Genomic DNA, 12,875 nt, shown 5'->3' on the forward strand with positions numbered 1-12,875 from the left:
CATTTGGGAATGCTTTTTTACTACTCGCACATAGGCTTTGTCTGCAGCAGCATCATTTATGTCTCCCATAGCCATTTACACTCATCTTGATATCCCCATATGTCCAGTCCTCTCACTAGCCACATCTCCATGTCTTCCCTACTTGCACTGCATTAATCTGCTTTCTTCTTATCCACCTCAACTTCCACAATCTCCCTGAAACAAGTAGAGAATGGACAGCATTTACCAATCTGTCCCTCATAGCATTTAGATGCTATACCTTTCCCTTGCCCGTTCACATAACCTCAGTTACTAGGTGGATGTCAAGGACTCTGCCTCTGCTGTAAGCCAACAAGGGTTTAGAAGAACAGCTAATCTTGACGTATACAGCTTGTTGTGCAGACCAGCCCCAGCCCCTACCTTGCTATACCAAGGTGAGTTTAACAGAGCCCACAACTAGAGGCAGATTTTGACACCCACCCCCCACCCCCCCCCAAAAAAAATCAAGGTAAAAAATTACCGCCCCCCCTTTCCACTGAGACTGCAAACTGATGTTTATTCATTGCCTACTGACAAAACCAAGCCTTTTTACTTTTCCATTTGAAATGAGGTATTTTATTCACATTTGTAAAAAGTTGAAAGAAGAATTCATTATGCTGAGCCCTGAACAGTATGCAATCTGTATGGTTACTTATTAGCCTGCAGTTTGCTTCTCCTCAGCACCACAGGTTTTCAGCAGAGATATGACTACATGGAGGAGTCTTACCTTGCTCCAAGCAGTTCAGGGAATATGGAGGATCTGTAACCCCATTCTGAAGAGTTTTGAATCTATCATCAGTCACAAGCGATGCAGAGACATTCTGAGCTGCTGGCATAACACTAAAGGGGGGGGGGGCGAAAACCAAGAAGGAAAATAAATTGTGGTTACAGGTTTATGAGAAGAAATAAAACAAGTGTTCAAATAGGAAACAGCTGGAGTACAGCCTATCATTCTTAAAACGTCTGACAGACAAGTCATTGCGCCTACTTTTAATTATTTGTTTGATCATGCACAAAATACAAATACAAAGGGCTTTGATGGGAAAGCCATGGTGGTATATTAGCACAAACATATGTGCTGCACTCATTAGATGTACTTATTCAAAGGGTTATGCAAAATCTATAGACCACTTAAATCTTTACAATAGGGCTTAGAAAACACTCAGGTGATATGCCAGTCCAGTGATTTACTGCTGAGAGTGAATCTCCTCCTACAAGAAACTAAGAAGAAAGCAGACAAGGCTCAAGGGAGAGCAGGGATCCCTAGGGGACAACATCTGTTTATGGGAGAAGCAATCACAAATAACTGTTACTATTTCCAATTCTCCTTCTTTCCTCTCTTATACTGTAATAACCTGGCTGACAGGGAAGCAAGGAATGTTCTTCAGTCTTAGGAAAGAACAAGCTGATTATCAGACATATTGTATCACAGAGGAAGTAATTTAACAGACCGTCTGTTCAAGGCGTGCAGGTTACTGAAAACTTCACAGTGATTATTAGTCCCTTTTGCTTCTCCTGTATAAAGAGTAGCTCTTCACTGTAGGCATAGGGTCACTGTGAAATGCACAATCTCTTGCCTGCCTGAAGTTGGGCAGGTGATACACAAAGAACCTAGCTGAGCTGATTTCAGTGGCATGAATAAATACATTCTGATTTGTGGGACCAGACTGCTAGTGAGAACAGAGCACCAGGGATCTCTTTTCTCCTCATTTAACATAACGTCTCCGTGCAGGTTTCGTGGACTTGGTGCTCACCATTTCCATTCTGCAGAGGTGCTTGTTAGTAAGTCTTAGAGGGGAAGGAGGGGGAAGAAACTGCAGTTATAAATTACATATTCAGTTGAGCAATGGCAGAGCTAAGGAGGAGGGAGGCATAGGCTTGCCAAAAGCAGATGCAGATCAGAAGGTAGCAGACATGGAAACAAGTGTTTTTGCCCTTCTATTTCAGTCTCACAGGGCTTCGCAGACATTGGCTTTAGAGAAAAAGTTCAGCCTACATGCTTATCTGAAAAACTATCTTAAAGCAACAAACAGGAGCAGCTGTGAATTCAGTCTGTAAACCAGGTTTGTGTGGCTAATAAAATTTGCTCCTAAACTTTCTATAGAATTCATGACTTTGAAGTCCCCATTTCACAGTGGTGGTGTTTATCACGTGGTTAATACAGATGCCACAATGAGCAAAAGTTCTTTTCTTCTGTATCTTCATATTTATAGTAAAAAAAAATTCCCTGTACAGCACTTCTTTAGGAGGTCAGTACTGCCTGAGTAAAAGACATGGCCAGGCTTGCTAAGATGTGTTGTTGTAAGCATCATTAAAAATAATATTTGTGCAATCTCTTCGCAGTAACTCTTTACTCATGCACTTAACACTGCCAGATGCTAGGCATAAAAGCACTGCACAGTTCTGATGATGAAATTCTGTGTGCCTCTTTGTTGTGCCTATGATAACTTTGCCCAGCTCTGCAGCTGTAGAGCAAAGCAGAGCAGCACAGTAAATATTAATTCTTCCTGGGCACTCAAACAGTGCTGGCTCTCAGGCTTGATTCTGCAAGCCAGTAAATGCAAACAAATGCAATAATCCTGTGACTGAAAAAGCAGCATGGACAAAACATCTCTGAATAAAATTAAAATTCTTGCCACACTGCTACTGACTCCTTTAAGGATAAGGACATTACAACTTACAAATAGTTCTCACAATGCAGTACGGCAAATTACCTAGATATTAAATGTACAGGTTTTTAAGTGCCTTGGCAACATGCCAGTGATGAAAAGTGAGTCCCTCTAAGCCTGGGTGTAATCAAAGCGGCAGTTTCCACAACCTCTTTTGGCATCTTTACCCAACTGCTCAGGTATCCAAGAAAAAAAAAAAGTCTGAAGACAGTTAGTTGCTTGCTGTCCTCCATGTGCTGTAACAAGTGACTATTCAGAATAATTTATAGCAGTGTCCGTCATATATCCAGTAGATGATTTGGAACAGAGTCCCCTAATCTCTTGAGAAACTCAGGTCTTCTAGATATCAGTGAGAGTTTAGACCAACTATGGACCAGGAAAGGAATTTCAAGGATAGCCCATTTTAGAGGAGTTTTTATTGTCCTAGCTGCATACAGGATCAAATATTTCAGCACAGTTAATAAATGCAGTTAAGCCAGCTCTGTTTTTCGTATAACCATTGAGCAAGAACATAACTGGTACTTTCTTCTTAAAGTCACCCATATTCAAAGCTCCATATGCTAAGAACCAGACTCCCTCTCTTCTCTGCTTTCTTGGGACCAATCTTGAAAGATAAAACAGCAGTAAATCAGGTAACCAATTTAAAAAATAATTAAAAAAAAGGCATTTCTGGCTCCCCTACAAATGCTCGAGGGTCTTCCAAAGCAACCTGAATTTGGCTCTTTTCTAGAAAGAAGCAGCCAGCTGCTGTCTTTGGCAGAACAACTATCCAGCCAGGAGAGCCTTTCTTCAACCAAAGGCAGTGGCTGTTACTCACCACCCTTTCTACCTGCACATGGGCTTGACAGTGCCTCTAAGCAGGCTGGAAGAAAACTAAGAGTTCATATCAAGTTCCCATTTAAAAAGTGACACAAGAGTCATTGAAAATCAAAACACTCCAGAGAGACCTTTAGAGATGCATTAGTATGGAGCCATATCACCCCCCAAATAAATCATGCTTTTAAGCTAACATCCTTTCTTCAAGATGAGAAGCGACATGTCCTGAAGAGTTCAATTCACAAACCCACCAACTTTCAGTGCCCCTCCTCGCATTTTCTGTATTTTTACCTGCTTGGATTCTGAAGGAAATCAGTTATGTCTTGCAGTTGTATGCTGCCCTGAAACACATCTGGGGCCAGCAAAAGGAGATGCCACAGGGAGGTGTCATTCTGCACTTGGGAGATGAGCATTAGAAACGAGACCATTTCATTGACGAATGCTGCCTGGTACTGTGGATTGTGTTGCACCTTAACAAATAACAATGCAAGAAATTATTTAAGAACAAGAACCCTTGTTGCCGGTGAGTCTTCTTATGTTTTTCAGCTTGCAATGTATTTGTACACAACTCTACAAACAATACATTCAAATGACTCTAGTGACAGGCAATAACTGAGAGAGTGACTGTGCTTTACCTTCACACCCCAGATTGTACAATAAATTCTCTGTTTAGACAAGCCCTACGATTCACAAAGTCCCAAACAGTCCAAAGACTAGGAATACAAGAAAAATGAGTATCAATCCTCACCCTGGCAAAAAAGAAGGCATTATCTTTAAAGGATTCATTTGCTTTAATTATATAGCTTTCCCAAAGACAAGTACTGCTTCAATCATGAATTGTTGGATCAGATGCAGGAGTTATTGGATGAAGTTATATAGCTGAGGTAATACACGATTAAATTTATTGCCTCCCCTAGCTTTAAATATTCTTATTTACACCATATCCTCACACTGTTCTATCTACCTGTCGCTGCAGCAGGACAAATAAAGAGGAGAAACAAGACCTAGTCATGGTGAGAACTCTTAGTGGCCACCAGCTGATGGCTGGATTTCCTTGTCTTTCCCAGCTGTGTACTCAACTCTAAGGTCTTTGGGCTAAACCCATTCACAAGAATTGCCTCAGCCTCATAATGTACTATATGCACTTTGATATAGAGATGAGCAACTCCTAGCCAGGTGGGGACACGGTCTGTTTCCCAAACACTCTGATAATGCGTGTGAACTAACACAGCTAGTGGCTGCAGGTATTAGCAAAGGTCCCAGGCACTCACCTGAGAGAACTGACTTCTGAACTCTTGGGTAAACGACTCTAAAAGCGATGAGCTGGTAAAGCAGAATGTCCGGTGAATATTGGCTGCCATCTTCTCTTCAGTGAGACCAGGACGTGCTATGTATCGCGACAAGACCTCACATAGAATGACTTTGAGATTTGCTGCAGTTGAATATTGGGTCTGGCTCTAAAAGTAAGATATAATGTTAAAGGTAGATTTAAAGCAATACTCTATTTGGGATGGTTTTAAATGCAGTGATGAGATTTTTTTTAAGGGGTAGTGGTGACATCTGAAAAGCATTGTCATTACAAGCGCTTACACACATACAGAATTCTAACAGGTGAACAGTGCCACTGAAATCCCTCAAACTCCTCATGTAGATAAAGAGAAATGTGTGCATAAGTGTTTGTAGGCCTTAATACAAAAACATAAGCATACTGGTGTCCATTACATGGTACCAAGTTTCTGTTACAAAGGAGTTGTTCCTATATGTAGTCAATACCTACATAATAAACACACAGTCCCTCTGATGCCACTGCAGTAGTGTTGTGGGCAGATAATGAATTCAATGGCAAAGCCTGTAACATCATATCTTTAATTTCATGTGAAAGAAAACACTCTCTAAACACTTTACTCACACAAGTTTTGAGCATAATATCTCAGGGTATTGTGTGTGGCCGTATTTGGTAATTCATGGTATTATGTCCCAAGGTATCTGGTTTATCTGGTTTCTGCTTAGAAGACAATAGATTTACCACAGAGCTTAAAAGTCCACCCACAATAACTGTCATCTTCTTCCCAAAATAAAGCACATTCACATAATAGGGGAGATCTGAAAGCAATAAAAGCTGTATGTTGGCACTTTGAGCTTCTAACTCTTTAAATATGACTATACATAAATGCTCACACTCAGCTATTAAGCAAACACAGACTTACCTTCCCAAAATTAAGGATTTTGTTGAACATGTTGATGCTGGAAGTCAAGTTGGATGGTGATGAAATATTCCGAAGGGTTTTTTCTCCATAAGATACCAAATCCCCAAGTTCTGCAATACAGTTTGAAACATTCTATTTTACCTAATGCCTTTTAACCTCTTTGCTACATCAAACCATGACACAGGATAGCTGACTACAGCTTTGGGCATGCCATCATTATTAATCTGTTTCCAAAGGTACAGCCAATGGCATCCTGTAATTACTTAAGTTTTTTTCTGATGTAATTAAATCCTGGATTACATTATTTCCTTCTGTAATTTTTTTTAAATTAAATGCATTTAACTATCTGCTTGCAGGTCAACTTTAATTTCCACCTCTCTTCTCCAGCCCTGCAGCTCCCCCATGCAGGAAGAGAGATGGGTGGCCTTACAAGGAAGGCCACATCAGCTCAAGCCGATAGCCCTGTAAGGGAGAACTCTCCAGGTGTCTTTGGCACCAGTGGGTGGTACTCGTTATTCAGAAACAGCTCCAACACAGCTTTGGAGCACTGCTGCCCGCTATACACGGTGGCACACCGCCAGGTCCCCAGCTGACACACACCAAAGCCAACACTTGCACTGAGCTGCACTCGCAAAACAACACAGCTCACTAAAACCAAAGGAGCTATTCCAGTTTACACCAGCAGAAGCTATGACCTATGATTTTTATTTTACTTTTTTTAGATATGACGCAGAACTGAGTTGCTCCCTGACCATCCGTGGCCATCAACATGAGTTGATAGTTCCTGTAACTGTTCATTGATTTACTTTTTTTTCCCCCACGCCTGTGCGTTCAGTCCCTTTTGTGTTCTGCCTTTTTCTGCCTGTACACCAAAGAGTGAGTGCATTGGCAGGAATGCTAATTGGAACAGTGAATGGCTGGGGCAGAACAGTCACAGAATGCAAATCTGTAATCATTCATTTGATCGTGAGCTCCCTGGAGAAAGGACTATCCATCATGATAGTACTAGCCATTACCATCAATAAATAATAATTGCAATGATTTTATGGAAAATTTAAGTGAGAAAGTTCCTTTAGGAAAGAGAATCACATCAGAGGAGAACTTCACCAACAATAAATATCCACTGTGGCACAGAAGACGACTTATTTGCTGGATAACTGTGAATAAGAAATACATTTGAAAAAAATCATAAGCTGTTTATGGTCAATTTGTGGGCAGTAAAAGGGCAATTTTCCATAAATAGCCAGGTCTTTAATTAATGTCCAAACAGTCTGCGATCTCGCATTGCTCCTATGAAGCGCAACAATTTAACCCTGGTTTCTTAGCCAAATTCCAAAAGTCTTTTCTACAGACAGTTACTTGTAATTATTCCCAAGAATTTACACTAATGTCATGGCCATGGTCACGTGCCTGTACAGAACATATAAATCATTTTAGCAGTGCTCTAAGAATTGCACCTCTGTCCAGAGAGCTTCAAGAGATCAGCATTTAAAGACCAGAACTTTGCACAGCAGTGAATAACCTACCCAGTGAAGCGTTCCTGCTTTTAGGATCCTCCGCGCTCCATGGTGATGGATGGTTGTCCTTGGCCACACTGGCTGAGCTCCTGCGCTTACTGAAGCAAGGAAGAAGAAAAAAGAAAGGGAAAAAAAAAGAAAAAAAGGGGAAAAAAGGGGGGGAAAAAAGGAAGAAAAAGTAAAAAAAAAAAGAAGACACCTGTAACAACTCACAGAGTTTCTCATGATTAAGTTTACACTTAACTACCATGTGAATCAGAATGGGTCTATAGCTGGATTTCATAGCAGGTGTGTTGAAATCTGGGTTGTGCAAAAGTCTTGCTCCTACTAGAGGCCTGGCATGTATTTTGGGGAAGCACGCTGCAGTGCTCTCAGACACGAAACAGATGGAGGGGACCACATTCATGCCTGCTCTGCAGGAACACCAAGGATGGACAAGGCTTGACATATATATTTGGTCTAAGCTTAAAAAATTCCCACTTCTGGAAAGAAGGGCTCACTGTGTCGAGTCCTATTTTGTCCTCCACCAATGTATGCTCAGCAGAAGAAACAGTGCAGAACATCACTTCAGTCATACAGACACTCGGACTGAGCAGAGAGGCCTTGATGTAAGCTGGAACAGCTCTAACAGCAGCTTGCATGCCTCTACCACAAAACCTTCAAGACATCAGGACCTTACTTTATCCTTTCCAAACATTTCACTACAGGGGAAAAGAAGGGGTGGAAGATCTTGGTGTTGAGCTCAGTTTTTGTACTTAGTTCCCGTTTATTAAGGGAAATCTCAAGTGACCGTGTCTTGCACACCTTGGTAAATGCTTCCAAGGAACAGAATCAAAGATGAGAACCTTGCCCATTTTCTCTGCTGGCCACTGGTAAGACACAGTTTTAAGGCAAGTTATAAAACAGTTTAATAAGAGCTTCAGTGAGTTGCACAATGGGAGGGGGAAAAAAACAGTCTGGATTAGCTGAATATTACAAACTCTAGAATATTACACAATAATATATCCAGACAGTGGAGGGTCACAGCTCAAATACTTTGCCTTTGTGACAAACTCACCTGTGGTGATTCTGCTCCTGAGGCAGAGCTGCATCTATTCATGCTGGCTTCTGGAGCTTTCCCTTACCCAGTCAACCTTCTGCTGATGTCTTATACTCTGCTGTATCCTGCTAGGTTTGCTGTGACTACTTAATAGTTGGGTGTTTTTTCTTGTAGAATACAATATATTTCTAAAGCTGACATTGACCACACAAGGATAGTTGTGTGATAGTTCACATAGCCAACTTTTAGCACCAATAGTGGTCAAAATGCTTATTAATGACTCATGTGACTTGAGCTATAGTTTGGCCAAATCCTTTGATTTTCAGTTGGCAGGAAAAAACAATTATTTCCTAAACAGCTGTACAGAAACCAAAAACAGAAAGCAAGGAGGATTTGTAGCTATTGAAACCCGTGGAAGACCTCCAGCTTTGGCACTAGAAGATCCTATTTCTTCATTTCAATACCCCAAATTAACCATTGTTTAACATGCCCAGGGAAAAACAATGACACTGAGGGAACGAGTGAAGAGCGGTGAATCCAGGCATTCAGTCTCTGTGAGGCTCTGCCCTCTTCTGCTGTGTGACCTTGAATTTCATTAGGATTCACCTTGCGTAACTTCAGTCATCCACATATTTAGTCATCCAGACTCCTTCTAACCAATGGAGAGATCCCGACCATTGACTTGGCCTGGGAAATGCCAGTCCCTCTGCACTGCCTAAGGAGGACCCTTGAGGAGCCATCAACCCCAGGATCCTGCATCCTGCCTGATGGGCTCTCTGGTGGAAGGCACGGGGCCCACCTTAGCTTTTCAGACTCTCAAGCTCCGGCCAAGAGGGATTCTGAGGCTCTGACATAGCCACTATGGAGCAGCCTCCCACCTGAAAGCAAAGATGAGCAACCAGGGGTCTTGTATGCCAGATGCCCAGATTTTCAGCTCTCCATTAACCAGCCAGGCCTCAGAGTAGCATGTTCCCCAGGGGTGTGCCAGAACCGGGCAGCCAAGATGTAGAAACAACCCTGGCTGGCATGTCTTAAAGCTACTTGGCTTCAACTGAAACATCAATGAGATTGAAATGCCTCCACTGAACATTTCAATTTCAACAAACTGACGTTCCAACAAAACATGCCCAGCCAGCTCCACGCTGCGAATCTACATGCTTTTGTGGGCAAAAATTGTTTCTTCATTTTCAACTGTTTCCTGATATGTTTGATGGCTGGCAGAGAGGACACCCATTCTGGTTGGCACCTGGAGGATCTACTGAAAGAGCAGTCACTCCAGAACAAGCATACCTCAAACTAGAGCTGTTGGGGAACATTTGCCACTTCCACCAAAGCGTCCTGAACCCATCACCACAGTGGCAGATCGGCACGCTGGGCTGCTCTTGGTACAAGTCTTACCCACTGACACCCTGCAGGACCTGTCCCACAATCATGCAAGAAAAGCTTCTTTGCTCTGATCTGGGTGAGCAGAAGTATTTTTCTCAGGGAGTAAAATTCTCTTCTACTATCAAGCCTGGATCAACTGACACATTACTGATAGCTGTCCCTAACATGGACATTTTTAAAGTGTCCCATGTTACAGCGCATAATCTCATTTCTAAGTGTTCGGATATCTGAGATATATCTGTTGTGGACACACTTGCACATACACACATGCATGGCTGCTCCCTCCACCGCAAAGCAAGTTTTGCTTTATGGCTTGTAACGCCCAGATATAGTCAGTCTCCTTACAGCCTGAGAGATGAGATGTCATTAAGTCTTGGCAGCAGATCTTCTGGTGTGTACGGTGTGCCTTTACATCTGGCATCTGAATCACACAGCACGGTTTGCAGGAACGGGAAGAAGCCTGCACTAGGAAGGTTTCGGGGTGCAAGATAACCTAGAGGAAGGAGGAGAGAGAAAATGCCATTATTATGATGTGGACGTGCACTTTTTTGCCATGCATTTCTGTCAGTATGTGCTATTTTCTCTTCCTAAACCATGGGCTTGATTCTCACTTTCACTGACGCTCTTTTACTCCACCCTGGCAGCACTATCTGTCAAATCCCACTAGAAGTCCCCTCTCAACACTGACAAAGACATGAAAGGCTAATTAATAGAAAAAAAAGAGTCAAGCTATTTGTTAGTACGATACCCATTAGTCCCAAAGCAACTGCAGATTGCCCGTGCTACCCTGAAATGGGTGGAAACAGGCAAAGAAATGACAAAAGCACCCTAGGTTTAGGATATCCTAGTCCTGCCTGTTAATAAATAAATACATAAAAGCAGGCACATGGCCAGACTAACCTGAAGCACCCATAAGAGCACGTTCTGCAAGGCTTGGTTGAATCAGTTTCTATGCAAAGCCACAAGCTTCAGTTTCAAGCCAGGTTGTTAAAACAGGGCTCTGTCTCAGCTTTTACCACAGGAAGGGGCAACGGTTCCAGGACCAGACAACCTCCTTTGCTTTTTGTGCAGACCTCCCCAGGGAAGGGAGAGGAGCAATCTATCACCACCACCCGCTCCACGTCTCCTACCATCTCAGAGCAGCTCCCGTACCATCTGCTTGGTGACCTGTGATGCTGGCAGCCAGCACTGAGGGGAGAGATGTATGTCCCTGTCTCCCATTTCTGCAAACACAGAGCGGACCTGAGCAATTAGAGACTTTAGTATTTTATGTGCCACTTGCCCCGTGCTGCTTACTGCCAGCCCACAGAGTTCACCGGCTGCTTTTCCTCTCATTGACAAATGCTCTAATAAATCTCAAAACTCTTTTGCTGGATCACAGCAACATATTATTTAAAATAATCATTTGGAAAATTACCTGGCAAAGGACATTGCTATTATTTCTACTATGGAAAGGAGCCAGATTTACAAAAGGCCCGCAGGCAAGCTTGTGGTAATTGATTACGTTGCTCTTTAGTCTCCAAAGACAACCTGTGACTCTTGCCCAGGCACAGCTTTATCTCTAACCCTTCCAACAAGGACACCATGCTACATTTGTACTACATTTATTTATTATAATGGTCAAAAAACAGATGTTCCTAAAGAGGATGGCAGTGCTAGGTAGAACACATGGCTGTCGGTCTTCTTGAAGGAGACTTGACTTCCGTGAGCTTTCCTCAGCACGGTTGGTCACAGCCCATGAGTGTGCAACTACATTTTTGGGTCAAAATGCAAAAGCTCATGGTTTAGCATGGGAGTTTCCACTGCTTTGGGCCATATAGCAACTGGCACAGAGCATTGCTGAGACCTGACCTGAGAGTCAAAGGCACCCATTTTGAGTGCTGTTGTGATTCTCTTGTATACCTCAGCAGAGAATTGCCCTAGAAAATTAAAGGAGATACCCTGCCAGAGGAGAAGGCTAGAGCTCTACCTGCTGTGGGAAGCTCCCCCAGCACTCACTGCATCCCCCAGGCCCTCGGGAGTTACATGGCAGGCTGAGCCAGCTCCCAGTAATCACAGAGCACCAAGGAGAGTAAAAGATCTCTCTTGTCCCTACAGGCAGTCCTTCTGGTGATGGGGCCAAAGGCCCAAACATATGCCACTCCAAAGGTTTTGAAGTGTAATTAAGTCTGCTGCCCATGAGGGAAACTTTAGAGTAGGGCACTTCAATCTGGAAGCATCCTTGTGTGAATATCCCTGCCATGTCTGGGACGTTTGCCCTTTGAGATCACCAATTATAACCCTGCAAAATGGCATTTTGCACACACTGGCATTCTTCTCTCATCTTCTTTCCGATCTCCCGCACCTTCATCCCCATGCAGGAAATTGACTCACACCCCAATCCAAAAATGCACACCACAAACCTCACTTTATCAATGTCTCTACCAAAATGCAGCTTCAAAGACCTGGGAAGCCATGAGGTTCAGGATGGAGAGGATAACCACAATGAAGTGAGACAGGTAGGAGCTAGGAGGGAAACAGCTACACCCTGCGCAGCCATCCACGTCTACCAAAGACAACCAGGGCCAGGAACTAAGCTCATGTCTCTTAGGAGACCTGGAGCAGCTAAAGCTGTGTAACTCCCAACTGGACAGCAGAGTGGAGAACACAAGGATGGGGCTGGGAGCTTGGGGAGCACTGTTCTTCCCTGGAGAGACGCGAGATGTTTACAGGTACAATTATGCAAGAGATCGTGCTGAATCCAGAGCAGGGGAAGACACTTCCTTGAGACATAAGTAGAAGAACAAATTTTAAAATTGGACTCAAAGGTGGTACACTTTGAACTAAGTGGACAACTAAACAATCAGTTGCTGTATCACAAGCGAGGTGTACAGTGTAAGAACAAGGTGATGATATCAGCTCCTTCTTTTGAAACAGCAGCCTGAAAAATAGAGACAGGAATTTATGACCTGAAGTTTACAAGTGCTGCTACTCATGGTGGTGGCACGATGCCTGTGAAGAGATCACTGGCCCAATGCGATTGAGGTATTCAGTGAGGCTCTGCCAACTCGCATCAGATGTTGAGCAGCTTGCTGGCACCTGGTTACAACCATAGGGCCTGATCCACCACTGAGTCACTGCAGGCGTAAACTGGTGTAACCCCACCATGTTCTTGGCACAAAAGCAGTGGAGAAGCCAGAGAGGACTTCTCTGGAAGAGGGCTGGACTCTGGCAGCAGTTCGAG

General features: G+C 43.2%; 1 protein-coding gene across 1 annotated transcript in view; it reads right to left on the bottom strand.

The window, feature by feature from the left end:
- The window catches only part of ABCA12 (ATP binding cassette subfamily A member 12), an 89,153-nt gene that overhangs the window by 59,124 nt on the left and 17,154 nt on the right, over window positions 1-12,875 (bottom strand). The window contains exons 3-8 of the mRNA XM_059820201.1: window positions 9,998-10,145; window positions 7,237-7,325; window positions 5,711-5,820; window positions 4,775-4,960; window positions 3,795-3,973; window positions 746-858 (exon numbers count right to left, since the gene is read on the bottom strand). Coding sequence (XP_059676184.1) covers window positions 746-858; window positions 3,795-3,973; window positions 4,775-4,960; window positions 5,711-5,820; window positions 7,237-7,325; window positions 9,998-10,145 — 825 coding nt within the window. The remainder of the gene's footprint in view (window positions 1-745; window positions 859-3,794; window positions 3,974-4,774; window positions 4,961-5,710; window positions 5,821-7,236; window positions 7,326-9,997; window positions 10,146-12,875) is intronic.

Source organism: Gavia stellata, chromosome 8 (assembly GCF_030936135.1).
Source record: "Gavia stellata isolate bGavSte3 chromosome 8, bGavSte3.hap2, whole genome shotgun sequence".
In the NCBI taxonomy this organism is placed as follows: domain Eukaryota; kingdom Metazoa; phylum Chordata; class Aves; order Gaviiformes; family Gaviidae; genus Gavia; species Gavia stellata.